The sequence below is a fragment of the Equus asinus genome, chromosome 11 (assembly GCF_041296235.1).
Source record: "Equus asinus isolate D_3611 breed Donkey chromosome 11, EquAss-T2T_v2, whole genome shotgun sequence".
Taxonomy (NCBI): Eukaryota; Metazoa; Chordata; class Mammalia; order Perissodactyla; family Equidae; genus Equus; species Equus asinus.
The window spans coordinates 10287798-10309794 of record NC_091800.1 but is presented as its reverse complement, the minus strand read 5'-3'; the positions used below and the strand labels follow the sequence as shown (position 1 = coordinate 10309794).

At 34.1% G+C, this 21997-nt stretch overlaps 1 protein-coding gene across 8 annotated transcripts in view; it reads right to left on the bottom strand.

Moving 5' to 3' along the window:
- PAN3 (poly(A) specific ribonuclease subunit PAN3) overlaps positions 1–21997 on the bottom strand; it is a 135353-nt gene that overhangs the window by 29006 nt on the left and 84350 nt on the right. For 5 of the 8 annotated variants that reach the window (XR_011506840.1, XR_006532479.2, XM_014843829.3 and 2 more), the window contains 4 exons: positions 6182–6429; positions 4998–5054; positions 3698–3802; positions 2802–2859 (listed from right to left, as the gene is read on the bottom strand). Coding sequence is in view for 6 of the 8 variants with exons in the window: in XM_014843829.3 (XP_014699315.2) it covers positions 2802–2859; positions 3698–3802; positions 4998–5054; positions 6182–6429 (468 nt within the window). In the remaining 2 variants the exon portion in view is untranslated. The remainder of the gene's footprint in view (positions 1–2801; positions 2860–3697; positions 3803–4997; positions 5055–6181; positions 6430–21997) is intronic. The other 3 variants (XM_044777366.2, XM_044777370.2, XM_044777367.2) reach the window with 1 other exon arrangement.

Sequence of the window (21997 nt, the reverse complement as noted above, 5' to 3'; positions counted from 1 at the left end):
ATTAGCCCTGAGCTAACTGCTGCCAATCCTCCTGTTTTTGCTGAGAAAGACTGGCCCTGAGCTAACATCCATGCCCATCTTCCGCTACTTTATTATATGGGATGCCTGCCACAGCATGGCTTGTCAAGCGGTGCCATGTCCGCACCTGGGATCCGAACCGGCAAACCCTGGGCTGCCGAGAAGCAGAACGTACGAACTTAACCACTGTGCCACTGGGACAGCCCCAATCTCTTACCATTATAATGAATGAGTGAAAAAATACAAACGCCCTTTCAATGTTCCTAAAAGAAATAGGCAGTCTCTTTGATAAATCTTCTCCATGGTCATCAAACAAAAATATGAACTAATATGGGATTAGATCAAAGGGAAGTATAAATGCTATACTAAAGACTTGAAATTTACTATGCCAAACAGTGGTACTCATAGCATCAGCGTGACAAACAGATTGAGGGACAAAATCAATTAAAAAAAATCTTATGCTCTTAACCTCTTTATCCCTGTGTCTACTTTCAGACAAGACACGCTGAAATCTATACATTGAAGGAAAAAAAACCACTTCAGCAGAAAACTAAGCATTATCTAAAGGACCCCTCCAGTGTCTGATTCTGACTCTGTGGAAGGAATGTCACCCTCTGTGAACTGCAGGGAACTGGCAGCACTACAAAACAATTCTTGTCTACACACACGTACGTTCTGCTCTACCTGGTGGAGCGTCAACTGACCTCCCTCCACCCCTGTAGAAAAGCCAGTTTGCACATTCATTTCAACATTCCTGATCTAGAATATGTCTTATAACATGTGAGTGGCTCCCTCATGACTTAAATAAAATCTTTAATAGGTACTCATTTTTATATCTGTTCATCACAATTTTAACTTTTTTCAGAAAGTCGTCTTTTAATACTACATTCCCAGTCTACCCTGAAATAATCATACATGGCCTAATATTAATGTTAAAAAACAAATGTTTCCACTAATAGATAGGAATACTCATTGTTACTCTGCTCTTTGTTTCTAGTTCAATTTAACAAATGCACAAAATTAAGTATAAATAAAGGGATTAGAGATGCCTCAATCACTGTTAGGCATCAAAACTCAAAGTAAAGAAAATCAAGTTGGAAGATTATAGATAGAGCTGTGTTTTTTAGTTTAGCCCCAATTTTTAGTCTAGGGCCCAATTCTACCAAATAATATTAAAAAGTAATGATAAGAAAACTTTAGTTTCTTTCCCCTATTCAACCCTTTTGCCCCCTCAAAAATCAAACACAATGATAGGTTGGAAGTAAGATTTTGAATGTCTGAGATTCACTATGGTAAATCTACAGCAGCTTCTCGATCTCAGCACTGATATATTGGATCCAATAATGCTTTGCTGTTGGGGACTGTCCTGTGCATTGTAGGGTGTTTAGCAGCACCTCTGGCCTCTATGCACTAGTAGCCAGCAGTACTTCGCTGCCAGTTATGACACACAAAAATGTTCCAGACATTGCCAAATGACCCATGAAGGGTAAAATCATTCCTGGTTAAGTACCACTGATCTATAGGAAATAAATTATGATTTCAGAGTTGAGAAGTACTAATTTGATTGAAGTATGAAGTATGGAATGGAAAAAGGAAAGAAAAAAGCCAGCAAGACCAAAGATTAATAAACAAGTCAACACGAGATGAAGGTTAATAATAAACATAAGACAAAAAAGATCAGAGCTAGAGCAATGACAGAAAAAAACATTTATTAAACCTTGTTTAAACACCAGTGCAGAAAATTGGATTCATCATAATCTTTAGTTTGTGACATTCAAATCACTGGTTCATGTCTATGCATGCCCTGCTTTTATTTAGTTAATTATTCTTAATAATGTAATAAGGATCTGCAAACTCAGCACACAAAAGCTCAGACCTTGACTCTACCAATCTATAGCATATACAGTCATGTGCCGCATAACGATGTTTCAGTGGGTGTTAAATAATTAAGGAAAAATTCAACCTGAATACTTCAAAGGTTATGACAGATAAGTTCCCTGTTCATCTAAACTGGAAAAATCAGTCTTAAGACATAAGAGCCAGACATATTCCTCTTAATTCTTTAGCAATCAAGAAGCTATATAGTGGACTATGCTCAACTCTTGATTACAACCAGGTGTTGTGAGATTCTCTCTATGGCAAATGTATTCCTACTGTATTATTTACAAAGTTTTGCTAAATTATATCATATTTCATTTTGCTATATACAGCAGTAAGCTAGGGAAAGAGATTTCAATGCTGAGAAACACTGTGGTACAGTCAGAAAAACTGAGGTTTAAGGCCTGACTCAGGCAGCCATTTACTAGACAGTAGTCTTAAAGGCAAGTTACTTAACCTGCCTGTCAACTTCAGTTTTCCTCATATGTAAAACGGAGATAATATTAGTATCTATGTCACAGAATTTTTGTGATGAAGAAGACATGTAAAGCATGTAATTAGCACACTGTCTCGCACACTGTAGTCTCAAAAATAATAATTACCCTTCAGTACCTAGAGTTCATCAAGTTTCAGAAGACAGTAATATTCTAGTGCTCAAGTGAGGTAAATCACCAAGAATCACCATAAAACTATCAAATTTTTTTGATGAACCAGAATATTGTCACATGTAGAATAATTTTAAATGAACTAAATGATCAGTGGTATCTTGAAACTCTTCTTAAGTAGATTTCAAATAAATACATTCATATAATAGTAATTAGATAGGTTAAGGCATAAAAACACGTATGACTACTTAAGAATTATAATACCCTTTCAAAGGAAGGATGAATCAACTTGCATTTTACCTGGCATATCTGCTTGATCAATTTGAGCCATTGTTATTAAATGTCTGTTAATCAGCTCCTATGAAGAGAAAACAAGTATACTTACATCTAAACACAGCTTCTGACATCTGGATTTTTCTATTGCAAGTAAATAGCATAAGTATGAATGTTTTTGGTATGTGCACTTTCAAATGTTATTATCATGAAAAAACATTTCTAATAATGGTAAAACATCTAAATTCTAGTCCTAGATAGACCTGCCCAAAACTAAGGTTGGGTTTTAGCACATAACCCAAAGCATATAACTAACTCTGTGGCTGAAAACTCAAGGTCTACTCTAAGCTCATCAATGATTCACTCTACGAACACTATAGTGCTACAACTTACTTCTGTGAAACAAAAATATTTTTAAGCCTCTAAGTGTAAAATGAAATTCCACAAACCAAATAATACCTAGCAGTTTACGAAAAAACAAACAAAAAACACACCTAAGTTATTTTGAAAACCTACTTTATAGAAAATATTAAGCTCTCTTAAAATGAGGTTTATTTTGGGGCCAAACTTCTTATTCCCAACCTACAGGTATTGGCCAAAAGTTGTCTGAAGGTTAGAAACCATTTAAATCATTTATTTATATACTTCAAAGACATCTTGAATGCACAGGATATGAAGTGCAGAAAGACTGCTCATTTAAATATCTATTCTATGTTTTATATCCTAACTCATAATTACTTGCAATTTGCTTGAATAAGGTTTCCTTAAATAAACATACAGTTAGAACTCAAATTCTAAATTTTATTTGCTTTAGTACAGCACAGTAAATAATATGATCTGAAAAGAGCCCTGGTTCTTTCTCCAGTTCTTTGCTAAAGCACAAGAGACATTAAGTATTTCCACTATGAATTCTGAAAGTGTACCTGTCGGAGCTCATCAGCCATGAAGAAGGAAGGTGCATTTGCTTTTGGTTGCATATAAGCAACGTGAGGTGCAGTTGGAGGATAAATATGATAGTTTGGAAATACCTAAAAAGGTAGGGAAGGGGAAAATGTAATGACAAATTTTTATCGTAGTTTTGATAAAGTTTTAATCTTTAAATGAGTAATAAATTGTTACATTTTTAATCTTTAAATGATAGTAAATTAAAACCTCAGAGGACAGCAGTTATCAGTATACTTTCTGAATAAATTCATTTAAAAAATAATCTCATATTGTAACAATCAATTTAAAATACCTAATGAGAAAGGAAATATTTCTTCAGATATAGCAAAATTTAAGCTCCAATGAGAGGCTCTTTGGAAAAAATGTTACACAAACAGTTTGTAAGTATTTTTTTAAAGCAACTGGAAGAAAGGAAGAAAGCAGATATTAAAGGTGTTTGGGTACAGTCAGATAATGAAGTAACACCGCCCTGGCCGCCCAAAGAACTGCCCACCTGAAGGGCTTTTTGCGGCCAACATAAACAAAGCCTTATCTCTAGACTTGTTGAACACTTCAAACTGCAACAGGAAAGAGGACCAACTTACTCTGGGTCAGCAGTTTAAGCCAAGAGAAGGGTGCAACAATATATTTATCTTCCAAGCAAACTACAACAAAGTTACTAAATCTGCTTCCAGCTTCTTGTTTTTCATTTTTCCACTTGGACTCTTCTCACCACCCTGCTTTCTTCTCTTTTTCCTCTGCCTCTCCTTCCCTACACTGTTCTATGACATAAAATCAAAGTACATTCTAAAATTTCTTTTCTTTTGTTTTATCTTTACATTTTAAAAGCTGAAACAAACATTTTTTTCTCTTTCAAAAATGAATTCAGCAGATTTCTGTCGCCCTCAGATGATTATTCTGCTCTGTAACTCAACTAGGAAGTGGTTTTGCAATACTTGTAAAGTTTCCTTTAACCTATATCTGCAGGAGAATAATACCTCCTTTTTCTTGCCTTGGTTTCCTTACATCAGATAGCATACTTTGGCTTAACTAGCTCAGGTTTACCATAAGCATATTTTTTAAGAGTGGTTTGAAGGGTAAAAACATTATAAAAATGCGCCATATATAATATCTACAAAAAGAGCTGACAGTTTTGTGACAAAAGAACCTCTTTCTACAAATACCATAAAATAAAATATAATAAAAATGTAAATAGTTATAAAATATAAGAAACAAAAAAAATTGTAAAAGATTAATGGAATTCTTACTTGAAAGAACCAAGGAAAGTCTCTACTCTACCTCAATTATTTGACCTTCTGTTCGGCAAGCTGTTCTGTGATAATTTTTGAAAGATCTCTGACCAAAAACAAAACAAAACAAAAAACTATTAGCTATTTTATTATTTTTTAAAAAGCATTTTACATGATTTACAAGTACTTCTATAAATGTTTTCACATTTATTTCTCCTAGGGTGGTTAGGTATTATTATCCCCACTTACAATTGGGGAAACAGTCTCAGAGGTACTAAGATTCAAGAGTCACAAAACGATGGCAGAACTGGGACTCTTAGAAATTAAAAATAAAAAAGGAATCTGTTGTCTTTCCACTCAAACCTTTTAGTAAAATATTAACTTCAATAAAAATAAATCATTAATTTAACTTGTGGGATCAAAATCTGCTTACTAAAATCCAAATATACTTTTCATCTAATCCTATCACCTATGATTATGTCAAACGTCTATAGTTTAGATTAGCTTTCATATTTTAATGGAATGTGGCTTTCTTATTCATGAGCTCTTCATCTACTACTTATTTTTCTATAGTTAAAAAAATAATTTTTGAACACGGACAAAATAATGAAGAGAAAAAGGTACAATTTACGGATCATGAGAATACTTCCCTTTCCCTCCTCTCGGCCCCCACAGTCCTTTGGGAGGTCTCTTCTCATCCATAATCAGGGCTCCCTAAGCCTCCTCCCTCCTAACCCAATGACTCACACTGGAAGCCTCTTATCACTACGTGTCCTCCACTATCCAGAAATCTAGCTATTGAATCACTGCCTCTCCTGAGACAAGAATTTATCATCAGTTTGCTTTCATTAAGTACTGATAAGACATCAGCTACTTTCTCTGACTTCTTACTAGAAGTGAAACTACCTATACCTGTATCCAAATGTCAGCAAACATCAAGTCCAGCTAGCACATGTACTAGGTAACCCCACAAGCAAAACAGGTCGTAAACTACTAAGCTAGAGTTTGCACATAACCTAATTTCAGATTAAAACCAGATTTGTCCATAACTAGAGTTATTATTAATGCAGAAACAGATTATTTTCAAAAGATAAGAAGAGATTAGAATTATCATCTAAATTAGAAAATTAAACATTCACTTTTTCCTATCACAGTGAAAAGATGCAATTAACCTCATTAATAAGAAGGAACTGTTCTAAGAGTCCTACCACTGCTCCTTGAACGCAGACATACCATTCCAGTCAAAGGCGCTGGGGTCGTGTCTGTGTAGAAGTAAGTCGTCCCACCGACAGTTTCCTTTTGGATCACCTGACCAGAAGACGGAGTCTGAGAGACAGGATTACTAACAGGTGTAGAGGCACTAGAAGGCACCATGTAATTTGCTGGATTTGGAGTGTGACTTCTTCTTCTGGGAGCAGGAGAAGTATGTGGAGTGATCTTGGGGGAATGAAGAGGGGAAGATCCAGCAGACAAGGACATTCCTGAAGAAGATGTAAAAACGTTTCTTAATGGAGCAAAAAATTGGTTTTAGAGAAAAAAATCTGGAAAATAAAATGCAAACATTCATTTGGAAGAAACATCACCTTTAGCAAATTCTTTAAGTGCAAAGATAGACAATTTTAGCTTGTTTTGTCTTAGAGGAAGCTCTGATTAAAGCAAATGTAAAGAAGTCTCTTTTCTCAAATGTAGTCATTTCCAAGTAAATTAGGAAATTTATTGCAAGAATAGTCTCCTCCATATCAAGGTTTACATAAGAAACTTCAATAATAAGAATCACCAATAACTTAATGAATTAGGTTAATGGGAAAATGAGAAATAACAAATGATAGGACTCTAGAAAATTATGCATTCTATAAAAACCTTTCTTTCATAAAAGGCATAATTCCTTTTTTGTTAAGAATCATTTAAAACTATGGCTATTAATACAAATACCAAAGTCTCATAAAATATTATAGTATTAAAAACAAACTATTTAACGAGATCTACCAGATTTCTTTTGGCCAAAATAGAAAACAGAATGGTTTGAAAAAGCAAAAAAGAAAATAAGTCTAGTCTTAGCTGAAATACATGGCAGCTTAAACATATTCTTTTAATCAAGCAGTATACTGTTTTGATGCCTTTTGTTTTTAACTCTAAATAGGCACACACTAAAACAACTGAAAATTTCTGTAGATGCATACTTTTTAAAATTAGGCCAACTGATACCACTATGTTCTAGTGAAAGTTTTACCTACACACAACAAGTAAGAAACCATTATATGCAGAGAATTCTCTATTATGAATCTATTGTGAAGAAAGGGAAAGGACAATTGTCTTTAGCCTTCAGGAGATTCCGAGCTAACTGAGAAAACGAGACCAGGTCACATGTAAAAGACATATGACAACTTACAAAAACACTCAAATGTAAATATACTGTAAACTACATGCATAAATGCAGATGGATGCAAATTAATTCAAACCAGGCAGAGTTAATCAAAGGCTTAATGGAGGTGATCAGTTCTGAGCAGAGATTGAAGACGGTTTCTAGAGCTACAGTTAAACTGCCTGAAAAAATTGGCTTATCCACAAACTGTTTTCTGGCTATATGGGGAACAACTAAAAACCTTCACCTTCGAAGTAATATGTTATTTCACAATTCAAGGAAAAAAGTTATCAAAATGCCTCTGGTCACAGAAATACGATTAAGAGGGATATGAATTTCAATTTATAAGAATTCACAAAACATTAATATTGTTTTTTGAAAAGATGCAGGTGAACAAAAATAAGCTGAGAACTGAGATTACACTTATCTTTACTCTGGACAGCTCTTTGCACTTTCTTAAGAGCTTTGACATAATTATTTCATCTGGTTTCTAAGCAACTAAGTTTCCACTCCCAATTTAATACTCCTACTGCTATAACACAATGTCTACTGCAGTGACATTAAAACAGGCCAGGAAGTCTCAAGAATGTCTTAAATGTATCTAAGAGAACCTTTAAAAATCTAAAACCCCTTTAAAAAACAATTTATAAGGAAGCCAAACTACTATATTAAGATGTATGGATAATTTTTTAAAAAACTGTTCCAGAGTTCTCTGTGTTTTTTCTAACTCCATATTATACACTGATGCAAGTTAATCCATACAGCAAAAATTGGGAAGATGATTAAACTACTTTCAAAAGATATATACTCCCCACTTATCTAATATGAAATGCATTTAGTTTTCCTAAAGCTAGTCACTAAGCCTTTCGAAGATAAAACTGGCCAAGCCACCAAAGATGAGTAAATTTGTTTACTACCTTTTAAGTTAAGTAACAGCAACAAATATAGCTACCAGTTCTTAAGCACTTTCCATGTGTCACGCACTAATAAAAGTGCTTCACATACCTCAGTCTATTTAATCCGCACAACAATTCTATAAGATAGGTATATCATATTCACCTCACAGAGAAGGAAACATCCTAAAATTTTAAAACATTTATTGTAAAGAGAAATATAGGTTACTAAACAAAAGAATCAAGATTCAAACTCAGGTCTATTTGATTCCAAAGCCTAGCCAATAAGCTCCTAGTGCTCCTAGCCAATAAGCTATATTGTTGCCTATTTCCTAAGTCTTATACTAGAGAACTGAAACGGGATCCAATAAACTTAGTAGTATTACTGTGACTGCTTAAGCCATGTGGGAAGGAGCAGGTGCAGCATGGGGTAAAGAAAGATTCTGACACCAAAGTAGGTATGTAAGTGAGACAAAAGGTAGAAACCCTCTTCAAGGTTAAATACATGGAGAAAGATTACCAAAAACAATCTGAGGTAAGTTAAGAAGGGAATTTATGTATGGTAGAATTTACAAGATGTAAGTAATAAGGCTTCCCTTAAGAATTTTTAATTTCGTGGCTATTCTAATACAAAGTTGCAGCACTGAAATCTGAGTTCATATATCTCAGGTCAGGCTGACTGGAATTATTTTAAAACACTCAAAGTAAAACATGTACAATAGTAAGTATCACCACCCACAAGGGTAACAGGATATTTAAATTGTACAGGAAGCTAAATACGAAATTAACCCCTAAATTTCAAACAACCCCAAATATCAAATGTAGTCACAAAAGGCACAGCTTTGTGCCACCACAATATTCTACAAACTAAGAATTGAGTAAAATATGCAGCTATCTGCTTAGAGAGAGATTGTGTACTTGTGTTGTGAAGACAATAACCACAACATACTTAATATTAACTGCCTACATACAATACTAAATTATAAACAGTATGAAGGAATAGAACCACGCTACAGAAATGAGTAGTTAAAAATAAAGGTGAATTAAAATCAACAGATTCAACCTCATCTCTCTCACATGTAAATATTTCTTTGTAAGTTCTATCTTTCCACATATGGGGGGGTGATGCTAATTGTGGTTATTACAAAACCCTGCTATTAACTGGTACTCAATCACTAGAATACTTAAGTAAATACAGTAACACACTGAGGATACCATAAGAGACAATCTAGAAGAATGAAAATTTGTATTAAAAGCTGAATTAGAAATATTTCTTTTTGTATTTATTTTTGTATTACTTTTTGTCTTTTTATTCTTAGAACATTTCAGTGACATCATATACAATAAGTGCACTATAATTTCTTATTAAGTAAATATGAAAACTGAGATATTTAAGCCATATGTGATAAATTAATTGCTTTAGAACAATTGAAAAAAATCCTTCGTAAAAGTATTCAATTCAAATAAAGGTGAGGAACAATACAATAATGCTCCCTGGAGGAATTAACAAGAGCAATTAACAAAATAAAGAAATGAGACATAAAAAGTTTCAAGGCTAATTTATGGAGGCAAAATTACCAGTGTTTTGGGATGACAGGATTTGATCCAAGAAAACCAACAAAAAAGACTCTTGTAAATAATGACAGAATTCGTTAAAGTAAATGGTTACAATACTAACATATACCAAATAAACAGCCTCCCTAAACATAAACAACCAGTTAGGGCAATACCGTTTCTGGGAACTGAGAAATGTATCTGAGCCAACTCAGACACCTTCCCTCAACTCCCACCAATGCTACGAATACACGGAACTATCAGAGAAAATACAACACCCACATTTTAAAACATAGCTGAGATTAAAAAGAAAAAAACCCAAGAGAAAGAAACTACGGCAGAATTTAAACTTAAGAAGTTACATTGTGGGGAGTTAGGAGAATCACAACCTAGGCCAGATATAGTCTCTACCAGTTGAGCTTTAAATATCCACATGGGCATATAAAATATGGCCTTCAGCCCATAAAATGTAGAGAATGGAACCTAAACCCCAGTGTAAAGCCAGGAGTCTGGAAAAGGCTGTACCATGAGTAAACGTAGGATGAGAAAATTTTTAACCCATCAGCCTAGAGAGGCAAAGATAAACTTGTTGCGGATGAGATACAGAGGAAAGGAACGGGTTTGGGGTGGTGTCTTAAGAGAAATGGAAAACCCATAACTGTACCATGCATATATATATATAGGAGACAAAATTCCAAGAAAACTTCATGTTACAAAAATCCCAGTGAGAAATTAACATAAAACTTGAATTGCAGTGGCAGTGGACACCTGGATGAAGAAAACACCAAGCAATCTGACGAACACTTCTACAACCCAGAACACAAAGGATCTTTCCCCAAAAAACAACTCCACTTAACTCCCAAAATGAGGATTAGTATGCACAATATACTTCAGAATTAGCACCCTGAGAAGAATGAATCACAGATAAAACGACTAAAATGATTAAGGACATGAAAGAAGTGACAAACATCTTGAAAAAACAGGACATTTGTTCTTCCCTTAAAGAGAAAACAACTCAACAGATGAGTTAAATAGCAAAGTAGACATAATCAAAGAAAGAAAAAGGTAAACTGGAGAAGGATTTGAGGAAACTAGCTGGAAATAAAACTTGGAAAACATGAAAGCGTGGTGAAGAGATACAAAAGGTAGAATGAGAAGGCAAATTTCCAGGAGAAAAAAGAATATTCAAAGAAAAATTTGTGATTTTTCAAGAAATAAACCATACAAATCCTCATTCAAGAAGTCCTGAGCAAGAGTTCTGAACAAAATAAGTAAAAATAAATCCCTTTCAATCAATTGGGTAAAACTGTAGTATGTCAAAGATAAAGAGAGGAATCTAAAAAGCTACCAGAAAAGAGAGAAACTATCTAAAAAAAGAACAATCACATTAACAGAAGACGGCATCAGCGACACTATACAATGAAATAATGTATTCAAAGTAAGGAGAGAAAATAATTGTCACCTTGAAGTTTATACACAACTTACAAATAAGGAGAACAATAAAGACATTTTTACGGTTTGTTACATCTCCTGCTGAAAGAACAATTAAATGATCAACTTCAGTACAGAGAAAACTCCTTTCCCAAAAGGCACAGACTATAAGAATGTGTAGGTAAATTAATAAGTATTGAAGATTGATTAGTCTGAGATAGGTTAAAGCCAAAGTGTAATTAAAATTCTAGATAAGTATAACATTGAAAAAGGGCAGGAAGGACCAAAGTTATTAAAAATCTTTGAACTAATATCTTTACCTTCTTCCTCTTCAACAATTTCATACTCAGTAAAGCATGCATGGTAAAATTCTAGTGATGACCACTATATAATAAAACAGAAATGTAATATATGACATCCAATCTCTACCTCACATTATTACAAAAATTACCTCAAAACGGATCAAAAGCCTAAACGTAGGAGCTAATCTATAAAACTCTAAAAAGAAAACAAGCTCAAACCTTCATGACCTTTAACTAAGCAATGAGTTCTTAAGATATGACACCTAAAGCACACATAACCAAAGGGAAAAAAATTTAAATTGGACTTCGTCAAAATTTCAAATTTTTTCTACTTCACAAGAAACTATCAAAAAAGTAAAGAACAAATACACAGAACGGGAGAAAATATTTACAAATCATATATTCAATAAATGTCTAGTATGTAGAATATATAAAGAACAATTCAACAATAAAAAGAAATAACCAAATTTTAAAATGGGCAAAGTATTCAAATGGACATTTTTCCAAAGAAGATAAAAAGAAGCTCAACCTCATTAGTAATTAGGGACACGTAAATCAAAACCACAATAATAGCATTTCATATCCACTAGGATGACTATAATCCAAAACAAGGATATGGGGCTAGCTCCATTAGCACAGCAGTTAAGTGCACACATTCTGCTTCGGTGGCCCGGGGTTCACTGGTTTGGATCCCAGGTGCGGACATGGCACTGCTTGGCACACCATGCTGTGGTAGGCATCCCACATATAAAGTAGAGGAAGATGGGCACGGATGTTAGCTCAGGGCCAGTCTTCCTCAGCAAAAAGAGGAGGATTGGCGGCAGATGTTAGCTCAGGGTTAATCTTCCTCAAAAAAAAATAAACCAACAAAAACAAAACAAAACAAGGATAACAACAAGTGTTAGTGAGAAAAGGGAGAAATTGAAATCCTCATACATCCCTGGTAGAAATGCAAAATGATGCAGTCACTTTGGAAAATAGTTTGGCAGTTTCTCAAATTGTTAAACATAGAATTCTCATATGACCCAGTAATTCCACTCCTAAGCATGTTACCCAAGAGAACTGAAAACATATGTTCACACAAAAACTTATACATGAATGTTGATAGCAGCATTATGCATAATAGTCAAAAAGAAGAAACAACCCAAATGTCTAACAAACTGATAAATGGGTAAACAAAATGTAATCTATCCATACAACGGAATATTACTCACCTGTAAAAAGAAAATACTGATACATGCTATAACATGGATGAACCCTGAAAATATTATGTTAAGTAAAAGAAGCCAGACACAAAAAGGCTACATATTGTATGGCTCTATTTATATCAAATGTCCAGAACAAGCAAATCCATAAAGACATAAAGTAGATTAATGGTTTCCAGGGACCGGGGAGAGGGAAAATGAGGAATAACTACTAATATGTATAAAGTTTCTTTTGGGGGTGATGAATATGTAGAATTAGATAGCTATGATGGTTCCACAATCTTGTGAATATATTAAAAACCACTAAATTGTATAGTTTAAAAGGGTGAATTTTATGATGTGAACTATATCTCAGCAAAAAATAGCATCTGAATCATTGCTGGAGGTGAGGAGAGAAAGATCAAGAAAACTCCATTAATCCAATAGAAGTCCGGGCAACTAATAAATTGCGAAAAAATATCCACTTATGTTAATTAGCAATAAAAAGATAAACTATCTAGGCATAAACTTAACTAGAAATGTGAAGGAAAGGTTAAAATTCCACTGGCAGAAACAAAAGATAATTTGAACAAAAGAAAATAAATACCTGTACTTATTTGTCATAAGATGTCAATTCTACATTTAACTAATCTAAAAATATAATGCAATTTCAATAAAAATAGCAATAGAATTTTTTTAATTAGCCAAACCAATTATATCCATGTGGAAAAATAAACATTAAGAATAGCTAGGAAAATTATTAAAGAAAATCGAATACAGAGGAAGAACAGAGAAAAAGAACCAAGAACAAAAAAGTAAGAGGAAGAAGAAAAAGTATGGTATAAGACCATCAGCTATTAAAAAGTGATAAAAGCTTCAGCAACAAAAATGTTTGACAAAGGCTCACATGAATACAACAGAAAAGGTACAAAATTTGACCTCAAATACATATGAAAAAATAAGTATAAGATAAAGGTGGCATTTCACACTTTAGGGGAGGAGATGGACAAGAGTCAGATATGACAACCTACTAGTCGTCACTACATGATGGAATGAATAAAGATATAAGCAAACAGATGCTTATTTAATAAAACAAAAGCAACTCACTCTTTCATTTATTACACCTACATAAATTTCAGATAAATATTCAGATTGAATATTTAAGAGTTTAAAATAAAAAGTATCTCAAAGAATATTTTTAAAAATACAATGTTATGAAGACACAAAATGAAAAGGTCAAAAAAGAAAATGTTAATTTAACTTCTTCAAAAAATAAATGCTTCGGGGCTGGCCCAGTAGCATAGTGGTTAAGTTTGTGTGCTCTACTTCAGCAGCCCCGGGGTTTGCAGCTTTGGATCCCAGGCACAGACCTAGACGCCACTCATCAAGCCATGCTATGGCAGCGTCTGACATACAAAATAGAGGAAGACTGGCACAGATGCTAGCTCAGTGACAATCTTCCTCAAGCAAAAAGGGGAAGATTGGCAATGGATGTTAGCTCAGGGCCAATCTACCTCACCAAAAAACAAATTTCTACACAGCAACAAAAGGTAGTGTCAACACTTTATAAAGGGCTAATCTGCTTAATACATAGTTCTTAAAATCATTAAGAAAATAAAAAGCAATCAATAGAAAATGGACAAATTACACAACTAGCCAATTCATAGAAAAAAAAATTAAACGCCTTAAACATAAAAAGATGCTCCTGTTCACTGATAATTACAGAGATGCAAATTAAAACCAGTATATCAACGGCCTCTTCTCAGATTGGCATTGATTAAAAAGTTTATTTAGACAATTATTAATAGGGTGAGTGGCATATAAATACTGGCATACACTTTTGCTACAAACTGTTACAATCTGTTTTGGAAGACAATTTGGCAATACCTATCAACAAAAACTACTTCATTGACATGATAATAGTAAACAATTCAAATGAAAAATAAAAGCTGTGAACTCCACAAAAGAGGATATTTTTGTCTTGCTCATCTTTGTGGCCCACAGGAGTCACTGAATAAATGCCTCATGAACAAATGTTAAGGTTACTTTTTAAATCCAGGAAAAAGCAAAAGTAATATTTTCTTTTCTCAGACAAGTTTTAAAAAGTTGTCCTCTCAGAAACAAATGCACCTGAGATGCCAGACTGAAATCATTCTAAATATGAAAACATTAGAAACATTTCTTTCAAAATCAGAAACAAGACAAAAATGTCAATTACGACTACTTCTATGCAATACCATACTAAAAGTCTTAACCAATGCAACAAAACAACAGAAAAAAAGTCTGCAAAGGAAGAGATAAAACTATTATTATTTTCAGGGAATTGTCCAAATAAGAAACCACAAAATATTATGAACAACAGAATTTATCAAAGTAACCAACATATAAAAGTCAACTACATATTTACACACTAGAAATAATTCAAAAATTTTACGTTTTAAAGATACCAATTATAATACTAACAAATACTATGAAATGTCTCAGAATATCTAAGAAAATATATTAAGACTCGAACACAGAAAATTATAAAAACTTTATGGAAAGACATTAAAGACCTGGAAAAAAGAAATGAGAGATAGCCCACGTTCATGGATAAGAAGATAATATTGCAATGATGACGGTTCTCTTCAATTCATCTAAAGATTCAACACAACTTCCCTGAAGACACCAGACTTCTTCATGTACCCACAAGTCTCCAAAGCTGCTTCCTCCTCTAGTACGTTAATCAACAACACTCTATGCCAACACCAAATTCTTTAAACCCCATCCTCAGAGTAAACTCCAATTCATTCTTCTGAAAAATCTTCTAACTCTATAAAAATTTTCTTGATACCGATATTTAAAAATTATTCCCATGATTTTGTGTTTTATCTTTTGCTGCAAGTACCACACAATTCAAATTGTCTCTCTGTAGGGAAGAACTGTGCCTTAACCTCTCTCACCTATACTCATAATGGCACAATGTCAGCACACAATAAATTTGTTGAAAAGAAAGAGATATAGAGGTGAAAGTTTCCTCTTTTTGGTATCAATAATCAAGATTCTAAATATAGCATTAGCTATGATGAGGAAATGGAGAATGCCATCATCAGAATTACCTGAGTATAAGAAGAAGTTGGGAAAAGAAAAGTAAATGTTCATGCTATCAAGTGGTATAGATGTCAGTCATCATATTTAAAAGCAAATGTGAAACAAGCCATAGCCATTGTGAAAGAGAGGAATTTGAAAGAATTTGTGGTGAAAGACATTCTTCTGAAAGAGCAGTCTGATTATTCTAGTATTACTCTTTCTAGGTAAATGTAGCCTAGGTAAAACCTAGGTTACACTAATGATTTTAACACAATTCCAATAACCAAACTAACTCTCAAATAATAAATTGTCATGTATAACTACATTGAAGAGAATAATTGAGATTAGAAATTAACAAAATATATCTCATATTGAACAGATGAACTTGCATTGAAGAAAAATAGAGGAAGCATTATCTTCTTAACAACAGGATCAATGTTTGGGGCTTCATCTAAGAGAAAATCATACTAAGGAATCTATATGATCACATCCAGAAATACAAAAAACGAAATTACTACTAAAAACACTTAATACTTTATTCATTTTTTTAACCAAGTTCCCCAATCACCTCCCTAAAATAAGGCAGCTATATCCCCAAAAACAGACACTTAAATTTATATTGCTAAATTCTAACACAGTCTTAAACTTGTTAAGAATCAATAAATTCTTTCACTTCACTGGTGATTTAAAGGGGGGGCATAAAAGATCAAGTCCAAACTTGAACTCAGAGCACTTTTCTCCCCCTACTTGTTCTTTCAGTGCTTTGGAGACAAGCCTCATTTCTTAGTCCATTTCTATCACTAGCTGTTCTTAGCAGGAGAAAGTGAGTTTAAGGAAAGTATTTAACTGTAATCATTTTAACAATTAAAAGTTTGGATGTCGTGGAGTTATTTGCAATTTGATGCAACCTGTCAGACAAATCCCCAACATACTCTAAGTAACTACATGGTATGCAGGACAGAGTTCTATCGAATAGAACTTTCTGAAATATAATGTTAAAGTTACAGAATAACATCAGAAATGCACTAAACTCTCCATATGATGTTGATGGTTACTCTATAAATAAAGCTGCTTTAAAATATAATCCTCAGTTCCTCAGTAAATTTAGTAACAAAAAATCCATATTAGGGTCCCCACGACCACCCCTATGTTCAGAAATTCACGAGAACTTCTAAGACCTGGCATATAGTTGCACTCGTGGCTAAAATTTATCACAGCAATGTAGTAAGCATACACATCCATATCTTAAGGAAAAAGACAAAAGTGGAGTCTAGAGGAATTCACGTGTAAGTTTCCTTACGCTCTCTTCCTCTCGTGAGAGATCACACAGCTTACTCTTCCTCCAGTAACATATGTGCAATCTATTTGCTCAGAGAAGCCCATTAGAAACTCAGTGCCCCAGGTTTTCACAGGGGGACTGGTCACATAGGCATCTTCATCCTCAGCACATACCAGAATTCCAAACTCCCAGAAGGAATGCAGATGTGCAGGATAAACCACATTGTTTGCACAGAGTCTTGGCACAGTAAACCACCCTTATCAGTTGGGGAACAATGAGAACATTCCCCAAATCTAAGTTCCCAGATGTTGGCCAAGGGCCAACCTTACAAGCAGGCTTTTTTAAGGATAGCAGGCTCATTTCTACACAGATACCTTGAATTGTCTCCAGGATAGTCGCCACTTTTTCATAGTTTTGCCCTATAGTAAAGTGAATATTGTTATAGAGAAACACAAGGACAAATGTCTTGTTTTTTTGTATCTAAACAAATGCCTCTGGGAAGGAGGAGGAGGAAAAAAGTAAGCCTTAAATAAGGACAATGGATTTATGTTGACTCCACTACTTTTCGCCTACGTGCATTTAGAAAAAATTACATACATTAGTGACGTACAGTCCGCGGCCAGGAAATACAGCAAAGAGAAATTAAATACAGTTCACATAAAAAGGAGCTGATCCTATGTGTTTGATCAGCTCCTATCTCTAAGTATTTGACCTATCTAAATATACACACTAACCAAATATATATGTCATGGCTTAAAATAAGACTTCTGCTACTAACATTAAATAGAAAAGACTTCATAATACCATCAGTTAAGTCATATTTTAGCTTCTAGCATACTAAAATTATAGAAGCCATTCAAAAAGTTTGCTTATTTAAATATTAGGAGTATATGAAACAAAACTTTATTCTTAGAAAATAACTGTTGGACTTTTAGAACAATCCTAAAAAGAATCATCTAGGCTTTGATTTGCTGTATGCTTCATAAAAATAGCTGCTCTCAATTTTAATAGCTTAAAAACAATTCACAGCTTTTGTTCCAGAAATTCTAGTTCTACAAAGTATCCTAAAGAAACAATCCTAAATCTTGGAAGATATTTATAGCTAAGATAAATGTATATATGCACAGATCATATACATATATGCTGCTTTCTAAAACGTAACACTATGATTCAATTTTTTAATAGATAAAATAAGTCTTTAAAAACTGAATGGCAATTTGAAGGTTAGAGAAAACTGTCACTCAACTAAAATCTATTAAGGTGGTAAAAATGGTTTTCAGGGAAAACGGCTCATTATAAGTGATGCTCTATAATGTGCACTAAATTTTTACTCATGATTCAGTTACTTAATTCAGAAAAACTGTTTGAATACTTAATAACTTGACCTAAAATAAAATCAATTTCTTTTATGTTTACATTTTCAATAACCTTGAGTCTGAGTTTGTTTGCACAAAGATTAAAGTTATCTTCATTGCTTTATAAATAAAAGAATATATAAATTTCAAAATCTTAAATTTAGAAATCCTTAGTCAATATTTTTGCTTCATGATAATCACCTTATTGAGTCATCCTTAAATTCATAATTATCTTTCTAAAGATAATTAAGAATCTACTTATCTACTTACATTTAAAGATAAATAAGAATCTACCTCATGAACTTACCAATCATTTGAAGAGAATGTTTTACAATTTTCAATTTTTTTCTTCAGATTTTTTTTTTTTCCTCCCCAAAGCCCCCCGGTACATAGTTGTATATTCTTTGTTGTGGGTCCTTCTAGTTGTGGCATGTGGGACGCTGCCTCAGCGTGGTTTGATAAGCAGTGCCATGTCCGCGCCCAGGATTCGAACCAACGAAACACTGGGCTGCCTGGAGTGGAGCATGCGAACTTAACCACTCGGCCACGGGGCCAGCCCCAGAATTTCCAATTTTTAAGCCTCTCTTTACAAATTAGACAATTGGGGCCCAACATAGCTCAATGATTTGTTTAATCTATAAACTCAGTGAAGATAGAAACGAAACTAGAATCTAGGCCCCTTAAGTGCTAACACAGCCCAGTGTAGCACTTTAATGCAGCTGAACTTAACCTAAATTCACATCACTAATGGTCATATAAAAATAATGCACCTAGAAGGAAAAGTTATAGTCTAAAGAGAAAATGTGATTACAGGCAGAAGAACTGTTACATTTCAGAACATATAACATATTAAAGGAGAAGAGGATGGTATAACCAATTCAAAACACTTATCTGTTAAAGTTTCTGGAAGTCTACAATAAGCTTCAAAATTATACTGTCAGTTCTAAAGGTTTAGGTACTATGAAAAGAAACAAGGCACTATGAAGCTATGTATAACTGCTACAGATAAGAGTGATTCAGAAGATCCTTGAATTTAAAGACAGGATTAGGGGCTGGGTCCGTGGCCAAGTGGTTAAGTTCGTGTACCCCACTTGGCGGCCCAGGGTTTCACTGGTTCAGATCCTGGTGCAGATCTAGCACAGCTCATCAATCCATGCTGAGGTGGCATCCATATAGCAGAGCCAGAAGGACCTACAACTATATACTGGGAGGCTTTGGGGAGAAGAAGGGAAAAAAAAAAAGATTGGCAACAGATGTTAGCTCAGGTGCCAATCTTTAAAAAAAAAAAAAGACTGGATTAGAATTTAGTGTTTCTGAAGAATCCTAGCAATATGGATGTTTGGATTATTTTATTAAAGATTTTTTCAAATTTATACATGTAATAATAGTATTTTTCCCCCAAAGAGGCTGTTATTAAACTGATGGGATGTCTTTGATAGCCAGCCCTGGTGTTCTAGTAGTTAAGATTTGGTGCTCTCACCGCCATGGCCTGAGTTTGTTTCCTGGTCAGGGAACTACACTACCTGTCTGTCAATTATCACACTGTGGTGGCTGTGTGTTACTGTGATGCTGAAAGCTGTGCCACCAGTATTTCAAATACCAGCAGGGTCATCCATGGTGGACAGGTTTCAGCAGAGCTTCCAGATGAAGACAGAGTAGGAAGAAACACCTGACCACTCACTTCCAAAAATCTGGCCATGAAAACCCTGTGAATGGCAGTGGAGCATTGCCTGATGTAGTGCCAAAGGTGAGGACGGCACACAAAGACTGGCTAGGGTTCTGCTCTGCTGTACACAGGCTTGCTAGGAGTCAGAATTGACTAGAGGGGCCGGCCCAGCAGCACAGCAGTTAAGTTCACATGTTCCACTTTGCTGGCCCAGGATTCGCCGGTTCAGATCACAGCCATGCTGTGGTAGGCGTCCCACATAAAATAGAGGAAGATGGCCGTGGATGTTAGCCAGCAAAATGAGGAGGACTGGCGGCAGATGTTAGCTCAGGGCTAATCTTCCTCAAAAAAAAGAAAAAAAAAAAAAAGAATTGACTAGACAGCATTAACGGCAACAACAAATGCATTTTTTGATAGATGGCAACTTAGAATGCAGGAATATGATAAATCTTGATTTTAGTTTTGGTCACTTTTCTGCCCAACAAGGGAACTAATGGCAATAATCCTTCAAGACTCTGCCATCAAGTAAAGAAAGTCAATACAGTCATGCATTGCTTAAGGATGGGGATGCATTCTGAAAAATATGTCATTAGTCAATCTCGTTGTTAGGTGAACATCATAGTATGTACTTACACAAACTTAGATAGTAGAGGCTACACCTAGACTACATAGCACTAATCTTCTGGGACCACTGTCGTATATGCAGTCCATCTTTGAAACGTCATTATGCAGTACATGACTGTATTTTATTAAATTTTAATTTGAGAATATTTTACCATCCCTTTTAAGCCACAAACTGTAGTAAAACAAGAAAATTTTAAAAACTGGACACAAAGATATAACTGAGATAACCATCATACAGGTATGTGTGTATTTTAAATGTGGATCTAATCTTCAGATTGTACAAAACAAACCAGCATCCAAAAAGCAACAGAATTAGGAAGTAAAAGGTAACGTAATACTAGCCTATACTTCTTTCCACACAACAATTTCATCATTGGATCAAATTCAGCTTTGCAAATAATTATCAAAACTGGCTAAAATGTTCTTAACCAAAAGTACCATGCTTAAGGTCCTAATAATCATGCAACTAATGAACCTAAAGTTGAATTGTATAAAAGCTCGCTTGTCTAAAGCCCAATTTTCCAAACTCTGATATGATGGATGATCATTTGTACTTCTAGCCTGAACATTAAAGATATTTAATAATCAGCTTGAATATTGGCTAGGGAAAATTCTCATTATTCCCATATATTTTACATCATATTAACTTTCAAATAATTAAAATAAAGTTAATATATTTATAACCCTTTAACTCTCAAACCACAAAATTTTATGTGTTACTACACAGATGTACCTTTGGGTAAAGTATTCCTTATGTCATGACACACTCTGTTTTTAAAAGCTTCCAAAAAGACAATCCACAGTATTCCTGCATAATTTATTATGGCCTAAAACATTAGGATAAGAAAATTTTTCTTTCTGTAGCTTAAATCCCTCATGTTTCAGATAAAAAATCCATTTAATTAAACATTATAATTATTCTCATTTACTTGACAATGGATACAAAAAGTACTGTAACTTTTTAAGCTAAAACTTGTTAATTATCAAAAGCATATTACAATATTAGCCATAAGGGAAAATATAAATTATTCATGATCTAGTAAAATATAAACTAATCAAATTAAGTTCAATTTAATCCTAACAGTTTCAAGCCACAAACGCAAACTACCTTTTCAAAGATGAAATAACCCAAATGCCAAAAGGTTTACTTGAGAGAAATGTTTACAACCCCATGTGAAAAAAGGGTAACTTGGATTCATAACTAGACTGAAAAATTCCTATGCTGCTCTCTCAGAGGCATACTAATTCTTGCTGGCAACAAATAGCAGTAAAATTGCTATACTTTAAAGAATTGTTTCATGAAGTATGGTGGTAAAATGAAAACAGAGAG